The sequence below is a fragment of the Nicrophorus vespilloides genome, unplaced genomic scaffold (assembly GCF_001412225.1).
Source record: "Nicrophorus vespilloides isolate i.1.1-1 unplaced genomic scaffold, Nicve_v1.0, whole genome shotgun sequence".
Classification (NCBI taxonomy): Eukaryota; Metazoa; Arthropoda; class Insecta; order Coleoptera; family Silphidae; genus Nicrophorus; species Nicrophorus vespilloides.
Window position 1 is genome coordinate 1 of NW_017099213.1, and position 14025 is coordinate 14025.

Here is a 14025-nt window from a genome sequence, read left to right on the forward strand (position 1 = left end):
TTTCCGACTGCCTACTTAGAGGAGCACGCTGTGGTGGTGTAATTGTAAAATTATTTTGTGTGCCGGTTGGAACTTTTCGAGGTCTTCCTCGCTTCCTTACCTCTGGGTTCACCCATATACCACTAAGCACTGGAGGTTTATTTTCTTCAGTGCTGCTGCTGCTGCTACTACTTTTAGCACTTTCGCACGACAAGGCTGGTTTCGTAGACTGCACTTTATTTACCCTGTAACCACTGGGAATCTGAGGCAAAGAAGCTTCAATATTTTCCGACTTGTTGGCCAACGCAGTCGACTGTTGACTGATTGACTCCGAATCTGATTCATCGGAAGAAGAGTCACTCAATCGACTGCATTTAAAGCTTGAAGAGCTGCTGTTCACTTTTATCTTGGAGACTTAAAAGCCTGGACTCCAACTCTTCCGGTTTGAAATCGGAGCCGAAGCCGGAGTCGGAGCCGCAATTTGAGTGCGTTCGACGGATGCATCCCTGGAGCTCGCCGATGAACTACTGCTCGAAGATGTTTTGCTTGAAGACGAGCTACTGCTCGAAGATGAGCTTCTGCTCGATGAAGAGCTTCTGCTCGAAGAAGAGCTGCTGCTGCTACTTGAACTGCTAGATGATGTGTTCGACATGATGAACAACTGTTAAATGAATACTTAAATCGACAATTTCAGCAATGACAGTTTTATTGCACTACAAACTACCTGCTACTGCTTACAAATTTTGAAAAAGCGCGCCAAACGAAGAGTTTGAAGCAGCTACTACTGGTACGTACTAACACTGTAGGTAAATAAAAAATAATAATGAACATTATTATAAACTTTAATAATCGTTAATAATTATATAAGAAAAGCTTTAAATAACTTTAAACTGTAACTTTTTTGTTAAACATATATTTACTACTTTCAATGTCAAAGTACCTGGAACATAAACTATGATTTATATAAAACTTTAAAATTGTAAAACATTATTAACAAAATGGAGAAAACAAGCAAAACAAAACATTAATAAAATAAATGTTTATATCAATTTTTCAAAAAAAAACATGAAATTTATAATAATTTTTGTATGGAATAAAAATTGTGCAACGGAATTAAGAAAGTTGAAAAACTTTGCTATAAAGATTCAGTAATTATAAATATTATTTAATTCATACAATGTATTTTTTTCATACAATGTTAAAATAATTAGTAAAATTATGATTAATTAATTATACACTAAAGCATTAAATTAATAAATAATGTTTATCCACTTGTTTTCCGTAGATTTACAAAGATTATTCCAACTTTTACTCATCTCAAAAATTGTTAAGTAATGAAATAATAAACAAGAAACAAACTAGAAGGAAAGCAAAATTATTTTCAATTAATTCCTTTAATTTCTTAGTGAAGAGACCGTCAAAATTTATAGTTAAGATGATAGTGATAATGATGATTATTATTAAAAACAGGTTCACGAACAAAAGCGATTTCCAGGAACATACAAGATTTATTCATTTACAATATAATACTTTGATTGCGGATTATTTTTAATCTTTTTTTTATTTGGGATAAAGTTCGGTTGATTTATGACCTGTGCCATAATATTTGACGAACGTTAACCCTTTACTTCTGTAAGGTAAAATCACAAAAGAAAGTTTCTCTTTAATGCACTTATAGAAGAAGAAAAATTATTTTTAATTAATCGAAATAATTTAATAAACTTTTTTTTCATTAATTTATAGCTTTGTTTTACTTTTATGAATATAAGTAATACCTCGCATAGTGCGGGTAACCGGTTCTGTTTGAAAACCTACTATTCGATGAATAGGACAATAATTCTGATAGCGCGGCTTCATTCAGTCCGGTTTCAAAATTTGAAAAGAAAGTAAATTTTTGGTAAGCAAATTAAAAATTAATTTACTCAACATTTTTTTTTATACATAAATGAACTTTTTATACATTACACTGAACTGTCTTTTTGTAAGGTATAGTTTTGTATGATTTTGGTTCCTTGATGAACCAGACGCACTGTGCAAATTATTGCTGTAAACGAAAAAGAAAATTAATTTAGACTGCTTAGCGGAATTTAAACCATAATATTTTACTATTCGTTTTTATACAATAATTCTGATAACGCGGCTTTATTCAGTCCGGCTTGAAAATTTCAAAAGATAGTACATATAAATTAAAAATAAATTTAAAAAAATATTACTCAAAATTATTTTTTTCTACATAAATGTATGTTTTTTGTTTCCATTAGACTCAACTATCTTTTTCTACGGTTTATTTTTGTTTGAATTTGGTTCCTTGATTAGCGTGATATTAAAGAGTATGTAATATTGACGAAACTGATTACCCGCACTGTGCGAGGTATTGCTGTAAATGAAAAAAGAAACAAAATTAATAATTACTTTTGCTTTATCAATTTAGTTACGTTCTTTGAACGAATTTCCATAAGCCCATGTAACAAATCGTTGCCATGGGAACTGAATGTGTCTTTTTAATCCAGTGTTTAAAGAACGGATCTAAGTAGCTTTAGGAGTCAAGTAGCTTACGTGACCCAATTGGCTCTCCAACTTGCTCTCCCATGTCCATACACATATCCATATTCACCGGTGGATTTTCTGGTAGCGTTTTCCTATTAGTGAAAACGAAATTTGAAAAGGCGCATACTATCACGCCCAGAATAACAATTCATCAACAATGTACCAGAATGGGTAGGGTGGGACGTTGAAAATGAAATGGTTCTAGCGAAAGAGAAAAAAAGACAGGAAGCGAGAAATAATAATAGCGAAGAGAGAGATGGCTATGAAGGGTACCCACCCTAAAAGGCACCAACTATGGGCGCCGCTCTCGCTCGCACTCGTGGCATTCTGACCATTGGTTTATTGGGGGCCAGGGATGGGGGCTATACCTACACTAGTATAAAAATCAAGGGTACCTTTGGCATCATCGTCAGACAAAATAACCAAAAAAAATAGCAACAAATCTCAAATTATAAATAATTAAAATAATGTACCATTTTTTTCATCACAAATTATTTCATTAATTAGCGTTAAAAACCGATAGCACTTTGTAACAGTTAATTATTTTGTTATAAAAATACGTCTAATAATTATTTAAATTTCAACTAAACTGAAACTTTAATTATATAATACTTATATGAAATATTACATGAAGAAATTATTGCTGAAACTATAATTATTAAAAATAATAAATAAATAAAAACTATGGAGAAATATTGAAAACTTGCATATTTTGTTGTAAACACATGAAATGTTTATTTTTACCTAAAAAAAATATAAATTTTAATTTATAAATAAAATCTTGATGAAAGAAAGGATAATTTTAAATAAGTTATTAAGAGTTTATTAAAGTTTAGAATAATTTTCTATAGTTTGAACAGTTATTTATAAAAAAAATAGAATTTTCTAGTTTAAAAATTAATTTTTTTCTCATTAAACTAACAATATTATTATGTAAATTATTACAATTTCTTGTTGAAAAAATATTATCAATATTATTAAGAGAAAGTGACAATTCTAATGTCTATATAATTAATAAAATTGATATTTATATTAATTACATAAAATAGAAACGTAAAATATCTAAAACTATTCCATTGATAAAAATTCAATTATTAATAATAAAAAAACAAAAGTTAACTAAAAATATGGATTTACTAAAACAGAATAAAACAATCACGAAATAATACATTTGAAAACTGAACATTTTCAATAATTCAATTTATAAAACTAAAGATAAATTAGAGAAAATGTACGGGTGTAAAGACTTAGGTCGATAGCCCTTTGGTTACAATTGTAACTAATAAATATTATTATTATAAGAAAATGTGAAGACAATGCTTTTTTTCTGCTTTAGAAAGAGGTTATTTCATCTTTAACAACAAGCAAACCGCGATATTCACATATTTCTGAAAGTAAAATTAGAGTAAAATTTGTTTAAAAGCAAATTTTTAGCAATTATTAAACAAATATTTGAATTGTAAGTGTAAATTTATATCAGTGTTTTTCAATAATATAAATAATACAATTGTCATAATAGACTCAAAGGAAAGTCTAAATATCTAACTTTAATTAGAGTATTTATATTCATATGTACGATGCATTTCCGCGGCCTTAAAAAGATGTTATTTGAACTTTGACAGTTTAATATAGCCAAATGAAAATTGTTACGAAATTTGGATTAGGCTGGAATTTGAAAGCATAATTTAATTAAAGTTATTACATTCATAAGTGCAAATTATGAGTCATGAAAAGTGGGTATTTTTGTTTCCATTTTTCACTTGAGAAGAAAAGTATAATAGTATATTCTTATGTTGGCAGTTGACAGTTGGCAGTTTCCTTTTTTTAGTTTGGCCGCACTGCAAATTCGAGAAGTTCATTACTTTCACTGTTTACTCAACGACGATAACAACTAATATCTATCATGATGAACGCTATAACTTATTATAAACAAATTGAAGAACTTCAAATAATCCTAGCTGCAAATGACTTGATGTTTGAATTAGTTGAATCGGAAGATGAGGATGCACTGTACATAGATGATGAGCCGAACGAGAAAAACGTAAGTAACACCAATAATACTCAATCAAGTATTACTAAGCTTGAGTCAATGGAAGTGGTCGAAAATATTGAAGATTATGTATTTCAGGATCGTCAGCGTAAAACCATTTTAAAATCATCTGCAGATCAGTGCATTGTTCAAAATCCATTCTCCAGTCCCATTGGTGAATTGGTTTTAAAGAATCCACCGACGCAAACTGATATTAATATGGAATGCTCCGAGTTTGAGAAACAGAATATTAATAAAGTACGCGGTCGTCCATCCAGAAGATCATTGAGGATACAGCGCCAAGTGCAAGTGTCCAAGAGGAAGAGTGCGGACGATAGCAATGAAATACCTGCAAAAAGGAGATCATCAAGGATCGCGCAGAAAATACAACAAAATAAATAGGTAGACAGTTAAAAAAAAATAGTAATAATAATGTGATAATCTTGGAATTTTAGAAAAATTTACAACCTTTTGTTTAATTTTATTTGTATATAAAATTATTTATTTCTTATTTATTTCTTATTAATCTTCAAATAACCCATGATCATAACATATGTGCAAATTGTTTTGAAACAAAGTTTACTCTAATTCAGTGGTTTCAAACTTGATGTTACTACGCCTCCCTCAAAAGTATGTAATCATTTGGCGCCATTTGGCAATATGGGTAAGAGCACAAGAATGTATCTTGCTGGATTCCCCAAACATTCATCTTTCATATGCATATATCGGATTCATTCTATCTATTATAGTTTTCGAGTAAATTAATGAAATGTGAAAACACTGCTTTTTCGAACGTTCTAATTTCAATTTTTCAACTTTACAGCAATATTGGTAAGAGCATAGGAATGTAACTATACTTTAGCAAATATTTGAAAAAAATGCTCACTGCTACTAATATTCGCGCCTCCCCTTAGACTAGTCCACGCCTCCCCAGGGAGGCGCTCCTCACAGTTTGGAAAACGCTGGTGTAGAGTAAATGATAGCTGTATGGATGGAAGTAGTACATTTCGAATAGAATTGTTAAAATATAACACAAAACTTTCAGATATCCGCAATCAAGTTTGTGTTTCATATTTAGTTAGTAAATAGTAATTATTACGAAAGGATTGTAATAATATTGAATATTATTGAAGATAACATGAGAAATATATAACTTAAAGTAACTTTCTTTAACGTTTAAGAAAAATAAAAAGCAATATACAGTAATTAGTAAATTAAAGAAAAAATGAACCTAAATCATGTTGGTTTAATAACACTGATTTAAAGTATATTGTGGAGCATGTTTTTCAGAAACCTTAAAAAAAAACAAATCAGTCAAATAAACAAATTAGGTCACAAAGAATAAAAACATGGAAATTATCGAATGTTATGAATGAATACCGTAAGCATTACAAGTAAGTGTTAAAGTTTGTTTTCAGTTAGGTGTATATCAAAGAACGAAGTAGTATAAAAACACCGGAAAAGTATACAAACATAGAAGTTCCAGATTTCCTAAACGACAAGAATTGATGAATTGTGGCCAGGTAGCTCGGAGGGTTTTGCTTGGATCGAAGAATCAGCCCATTGATTCTTATACGAAGCCTCTCTACGAAGGCTTTACGAAATGAGGGGATTAGAAGAAGTATCGATAATTTTGTTCTAAAACACAGTTTGGTAAATCACGAAGTACAAAAAAAAATATAAAAACGAAGTTATGAAGAAAAAATTAAAAAAACGTTTTTTATATAAATAATAATCCAGTTCAGTGCTCATCGTTTAGGCATGTAACCTAAGTTCTAAACGATGTCTTACTGTAATTATAAGTAATATACAGGTCTTAGTTCATTTTTAATACATGAATTCACGGAAATATAAATAATAATCTAAGTTTGATAAAAAAAAAATATGAGAGAATGAATGAAAAAAAAAACTATAAAAGCAACCACTGAGTTGTGAAAATATTATTATATCTCTGCATCCAACATAAGTTGACCATAAACTATTTTGCTTTATGCTAGCTTATAATATTTGCCGATCTAATTTGGAAAAGTCTGTGAATATTACGTAAAATCTATTTGACATAAACGCTATTTATGAAATATGTATGTTTTTATTAATTATTTATATACATATATAAATCATCTGAAATATAAATGTATAATGATTGCTAATATATCAAATGACATCGTATGTCTATCATATTTCAGCATTATCCTCAATTACAACATTTAGTTTCAGATATATAATCAATTGGTGTTGGTTATTATAGAATACGAAAGTTGAAAATCTGTTAAATATTTTTTATTTGATATCAAGTACAGTGTAGAACCAAGATAAATTACTTCGATAGGAACAAAATATTTATTAGATATTTTTTTTTAATCCAAGAAATGCATCTTCAGTTCAGTTCAAAGTAATTCAATTTTCCTTTAAACCTTGACTGTTTTATTCTCAATTAAACTTGTTTATTTATGCTGGTTATAATAATAAAATATTCACAAATTCTTAATTTATAGTTATATACAAATTTTAATTTTATCAAATGATTTACATTTAATTTAATTATACGCTTCAAAACATATTCGATTAACACATATGACAAAACAAATGTAAGACTAATAAGACTTTTAGTCAGGCATGGCCAATCCGTAGATCAATTGAAGTTTTCAGCTTTCCATATTTTAAATTTTTGATATTCATATAATAAAAAAATACCAGTTGATATGAAAGTTCTTTGTTTGATTTTTTTATGTGTGGCCCACCTAATCTACGTAATATTTTTTTTGGCTCACCAAACGATCCCTGTTTTACGTGAACAAGGCAGGTATATTTGTGATGCTATAATTTTCCATTTAATGATTTTCATGCGATTACAATTAACGTTTCATATGTCTACAGTGAACAGACGCTAATACAATTAAAAACTAGGATCGTTACCCAGTTAAACAGCGAGATGAAATTTGATTTGGTTTCCAAATTTCTCAATTTGTTATTAAATCTTGATAAATGATGAGTTTATTACATACAAGTAACTAATAGATACCTCAGAGATAGCTAGATAAAATAAGGCTTCACTTACTTAAAACAAAAACATATGTCTGAAACACCATTGAATACGAGTACATTCATGAGAATGAGAGCTTCCAATATATATATACATATACAGTGGAACCTAGTTTAATGAACACCTTGAATAACGAGTATTTCACATAACTAGCAAATTGTAACAAAAATGACTCGCTTAACAAGCGACGATTCGCATCATTTTCCAAATTTGTGTTCAGATATATTATGTGTATTTTATCTTTAGACTTTGATTATATTAACCATCCTCTATTTTTCTGTCATCTTTATTTATAGTGGACTATACTTTAAAAAAATAATTTGTGTTTGCTGTAACAACATAACAATAAAGTATTGAGTCCATCCATAAACAAACTATGTACGCTTTTTTATATAAACAGTTCTTGGTATTAGTAGTCATACTAGTTGCATCTTAGTATCGATTGCGATCACACATTTTGCTAAACTTGTGTGCGGAGATATTATTTGCGATTTTTGTGTGCAAAATTTAATAATCCAAAAGAAGACAATATAAAGAAAAAATAACCATAGATATTAAAAGTAAAATCATTAAAAAGCAAGAACAAAGTTATGCATATTTCTTTCATCGTATTTTACATTAATTTATGTGGGAAAAATTGTATCGATTTACGAGTAAGAAATCCTGAAATCTTGTAAGCGAGGTTCTACGGTATTAGTTTAGAGTTAGATATTATTTACTGTATTATAATATTTGTTATTGCTTCTAAGAGATATCAAAAGCGCCTATGTTATAGACTCTATGATATAGGAATGAAAGGATGACTTTAATGTCGGCGATAAGTGAACAAGAACGGAAGCCATTGCTTGTGATGATTTAATTTTCCATTCGGTGATTTCCATACGATTACTATTAACGTTTCACAGGCCTACAGCCAACAGACACTATTACAATTAATTATCCTCAAGTCATCTGCAATGAGCCCCATGTAATTTTGTGTGTAGGTGCTCAAGGGCTGCGGGGAATCGTTTCAGACACACTCTCTTTGGGGTGGTGCGATGATCGCTGGCTCACGCACACCCACACACATTCGCACGAACCCACATAAGAAACTTCAAAGGATCCGCTCTTCTGATTAGGTATTGCGAACCGATCATATTCACTTCGAAGGCTTCCCTTGTTTCAGAATGTGAAATTTCAGAAGCCAGTGGAAATCGTTTGCTCATTTTTCTACAACATAATATACACTTCGAGAGAGGACACAAAGCGAGTTTTTGATTTTTCATCGAAAGATTAATCGGTCATTCTTCAAATTCCACCAAAGATCTTTTGTACGTAATGCTGTTGTGTATTATTGATCTTCTCAACTTCCACCTAGGAAACGACGACTAAGTTGTATTTTAGAGATTGGAGCAGTATTTATGAAAATCGGGGATGTCGTCGCCATGGCGATACCGGTTGCTCATTTGTCATGTATAGCTCGTCTTTTTCCTTCCTTTTTCTTCCTCCTTTTTATCTGTTGTACCTCCTTCATCCACAAGACCCGCCCGGTCGTTCCCTCCATAAGCTCTCTCTATATTGAATTCGATGACGATCTCTTATTAAATAACCATTGTTTTCTCCCCCGGGGAGCAAAACTAACGAGCCACCCCTCGCAGCAGTTCCCCGGCAACCGCGAGATTATGCCGTATCCCACGCGCTTTTTTTCCACCTTTTATCCTTGGCATTATCATCGACGGAGGGTCCTTCGATCCTCGTAACTTTCTTACACGTACATATCAATTACAAATAGCTAAGGATCCTTGCAGATAGCGGATAGAAAACCGAACGTGTGCGAGTGAGAGCGAGAGTGGTGGAAAGCCCATCGACGTCAATATAAATTCCCACTAACTAATACCCGACACATCGATTTTACACCAATAAAATCCAACACATCATCAATTACAAACCCCAAATCTTCCGCACACACGTCCCTTCCTTATCCTACCATCTTAAAAACCCCTCAATAAAATAACAAACTTTCCATTAACCCAATCCAACAAGAAAAAAAAAATGCACGGAATCAATTGATTTCACTATCAAAGTAGATAAGTCAAGAACATATATAACACAAAAAAGGTATTTTATCCCGAAAGTAAGAAAATTGAATATATTTAGTTTAAAATTACTAACATTTAAGACATGGACCAAAATCATATAATAAGGTTAATTACATAATTTTCCTACATAACAATTATTATTGTTATCGTATTTTAGTATTTATTTTATGTTATTTTTGTTAGAAAATGCAAGCAATAATGACATTGAAGGAATAATTTAAAATAGAGACATTATTTTATTTACTAGTGATCACTTACTAGTGATAAATGTTTAATTGTTCTAAACGGAATTTATTTAACTCTTTATATATTATTTATTTAATAATTATTTTTGGATTGACATTAATAAACCAATAAGTATTAAGTATCTCAATTTGTATCTCTTATCGAAATAAGAATCTGCATCGAAATTAGTAGACCATAACCTCAAAAGAAGAATAGAAGAAGTAATATAAGTATTCTATAAATAAAAGTTTGTTTTCAATTATTTTGTTATTATTTGCTTCTGATTTATATGAAAGCAGTAAAGTTGAAACAGTTTTAAATTAAATTAGTATTTATTTTCATTTTCAACAGGAAATCTAAAATCTGAGTTTCAAAATTTATATTTTTGAATTAATTAATTTAAAATTATTTATTTTCTATTGAATATTAAGTATTGTTATATTTTGCTTCATATTAATATTAATTCATTCATTTATATTAAAGCAGAATGAGAAAAAAACACGCTCACAATATCCTTGAAATTTGTATTTCTCGTTCGTGAATTTTTCATAATACCGGGAAATAATTAATTCATTTTTCCTCATTCAGCTTCCCGTTTTTTTATTTAATTTAATTTCTTTCTTTTTGTAGGAATGAATGAGGCCTTAGCTTGTTTTTAAATTAGAATTTGTGGAATTTCATTATTTTACATTTGTATGAAGTGAAAGATGGTGGGGAAGAGGGATAACTGGAAGTCAAGTTGCGTGGACGTCGGAGGAGGCAGCAGGAAATTACTTTAGTAATCTTTAGAGCAAAGTGGAAAAGCTTGAAACATTAGTGTGGGCCCGGGGGAGGCCATAAATTAAAGTTTTCCTTCTGCCGTTACGGACGAAGGTGGAGGAAGGCATTGCAAGGCAAGCACGAGAATTTTTTCGATCCCCGTTACTTCCTGATGACTGTGTGAGGGAATGAAAACAATTTCGCTGGATTTTCATCTGTCTAGACATCAACTTGACAAATATGGTGTATATAAGTAAGTCGGCAACTCCTGGGAAAACGTGGAAGAGAAAGTAGGACAAGACTCCAATAATCCTGTAAGAAGAGCGAGGTTAAGTGGGAGAGTGGAGCGGGTTTGTCATCCGTTGAAGTGTATTCTATTGGTCAAATCTGTCATTATGAAGCAGCCAGTCTACTATTTTTCGTGTGCGGACTTTTACGTCCACTGTGATAGGGAAGACTTTACAAAATGCGCCGGTGTTTCTATAAATATGTATTCGCTGAGAGTCGAGACTATCCTTCCGTTTCTGTCCATAAGTATGATGGGAATCCGCGAGGACTCTCACATTGACCGGCTTTGTTAGTCTCGAATTCAATAAACCTGGTACGCTTTTCATACCGAGGTACAACAAAGACCATTACAAAATAATAGGAACACTAAAGTATCGTCTAGAAAAGATAACGTCGTCTCATCGGCCATTAAAAAATCGGCATTGTGTCTATCCTTAAACTGATTCAATTACCTCCGATGTTTATTAGGCGCATGAAATCCTGGCTTGGAGTTATAGAGATTTCATAATTGGCTGTATGGACGTATGATGTATGTGTATTAAATGCACTCGATTTGAGGACAATAATGGGATTGATGGGGGACGAATTGTGAGGGATTGAATCTACCTTGGAATTGGTTTGTTTGTAGTCTCTCTCACTAACTATCTCCATTCTCCTACCCCTGCTATATAGAATCCTCGCGTGTATATATGTGTGTAATAGTTTCGAGTTGTGTGTTGTGTTCACTCTGTATTTGTGGCCTGATTGTCCTCCTCCTCCTCCAGATCCTCATCCTCATTCACCACTTAATGATTACGAGGCAATCGCAATTAAACCGTTTCTCTCAAAATATATTGATCTAGGGTGGCGACGGCGGAGGTCGAGGAATGGGAATTGAGATGGCGACGACGATGATTTGGGTTATGAGAGGTGCTAAATGTGGAAAGGAAGGTTTAATGATGAAGGCCGGAGGGATGGCTTGGATGGCGGACTGGACTTACCCGCCCCGTTTTTGAGTGACCCAAACAAAATCCCTAAAGATTATCCTGACGACAGGAAATCGAAACACCCTTTCATTTCGCATATCAACAAAACATAAAAAATAAAAATCGTTTAAAAGGAAACATAGTTTATGTGACTACGGGAACATCTTTTTAGCAATTCCACAGACCTATACACAAATACACAGACTAAAACTAGCATGTTAATTAACATTATTTGTCTATAGTATAGTATATACCAGAGTTTTCTAATCCTGAAACACCATTGTTCCGTGGAACATAGTATGGGAAACCCTGGTGTATACAATATGTGCATACACCCATGACGCCTAATGTTTGAACATATTAGGTACAATTTTTATTTATTCAATTTATGTTATTTTCATGGTAAAATATAACTTAACAGTCGCACGGTTTCTGTTAATTTATGAAAGTTGATACACAAATATACATAATCCTGCACGTTTTTATTATACAAACATCAACATTATTATAAGTGATTGAGAACATTTAGTATCAATTATAATATTACTAACACCTATTTATGGTGCACAATATATAAGCTTACTAAAATGCACATAATTTTTATCATCCTTAAAATAGACAATAATTAGATATAAATTATAATTATATTATTATTATTTAAACAAATGCTTAAATAGTAAAAATATGTAATATCTTAAAGAAAGAAAAAACCGGCCCAAACGGTGGATTGGAAATCACTTAAATAGAAATTATTTTGAAAATTACCAAATTTACTAAACAATATAAATTCATATCTAATTTTGGAAATTATATTTTTCTTCATCTATTTGTAATACCTTCTTTAATAAATTTCAGTTTTACATAAATTCAAAGGATTATGATTAGAAATGTAACGAAATTAAATAATTGAATATTTTATATTACAAATTTCGTTATAAATTATGATTCCCTTTGAAACAGGAAACGCTCAGACACACCATGGGAAATTAGAACACGTAAATATTATGAATTTTTTTTATGATGTTTAAATTTTTAATGTATGGCACGCATTATGAACGCTTCCTTGAGAAAATTAAATTTCCTAAGCTCATTGGTATGCAGATTTTATGAGTTTCGCAGTTGAAAAAAAAATTGTTTGAAAAGAATGGTTTAAATGAAATTACAACTGTAAATGCTGCTAAAACTCATAAATATTTAGAAAATCGAAAACGAAAGTATATGATACGGCATTAACGAAACATGTGTTTTGGTCGAAACAATTGTGTTCGGTTAGGAAAGGTCCACTGCATTATTCAAGTACGTTGTTATACGAAAATACAGATGTTTTCGGTGTGCCGAGATTCTTTTCCATTTACCCGCTTGTTGTTCACTGTTTATTTATTATTTATTACGTAATTGGATTAAAAATAAGTTTTCGGTTAGTTGGTCGTCGTCGGGTGTAATATATTTACTGTTAAAAGTTGGCGGCGCAACTTTTCGCAGACAACAAATAATCTTGGCCTTTCAACGAGCACATACATACACACTGATACATATACGTGTGCATACGTATACATGTACACACACCGTCTGATATACAAGAAGTTAGCCCAAGTTTCTACCCTCCAAAGTAGAATATATTTCGTGGCTTCTCTTTCTCCCTCATACACTATCAGCATGTCTCCCTTGGACTCGTGTATGTTGCTCGCATGGTTGGAGAACTACACATACTACATACACACAAACGGACTGATATAAATTATCGCTGCTCACATAACATTAAACTTTTTGCTGCCAACGCGCACACCTACTAATCCTCGCTTCACGTCCTACGGGGATGATAATTAAATTAAATTAAACGTCTGCTTTATTGTTAATTCTAGTATGTATAAAGCTGTTATGAAAAATTGTCTCTTGATCTATGCCTTTATGGAATCTATGATAATGGCATATATGGAGTAGCAAGTAGTAATCATCTCATAGAATACTCAAAGATTAAAAAAATCAACCAGTATTGTTGATTTTTCATTGTTCAAAATTAAATATTATTTACTGTCTAAACAAAATTTATTTTAGATTTTGGTCATATTCGATTATATCAGATTTTTTGGTTAGGTTAGATTTGTTTATATT

At 31.3% G+C, this 14025-nt stretch overlaps 1 protein-coding gene across 1 annotated transcript; it reads right to left on the minus strand.

The window, feature by feature from the left end:
* Positions 1-100: 100 nt before the first annotated feature.
* LOC108564197 (uncharacterized protein DDB_G0271670-like) lies at positions 101-631 on the minus strand (the record flags this gene model as incomplete). The annotated part of the gene is made up of 2 exons (XM_017923150.1): positions 415-631; positions 101-315 (listed from the first exon to the last, which is right to left on the minus strand). Coding segments are annotated over exons 1-2 (432 nt in total), but the record flags the coding sequence as incomplete, so codon positions are not given.
* Positions 632-14025: the final 13394 nt, after the last annotated feature.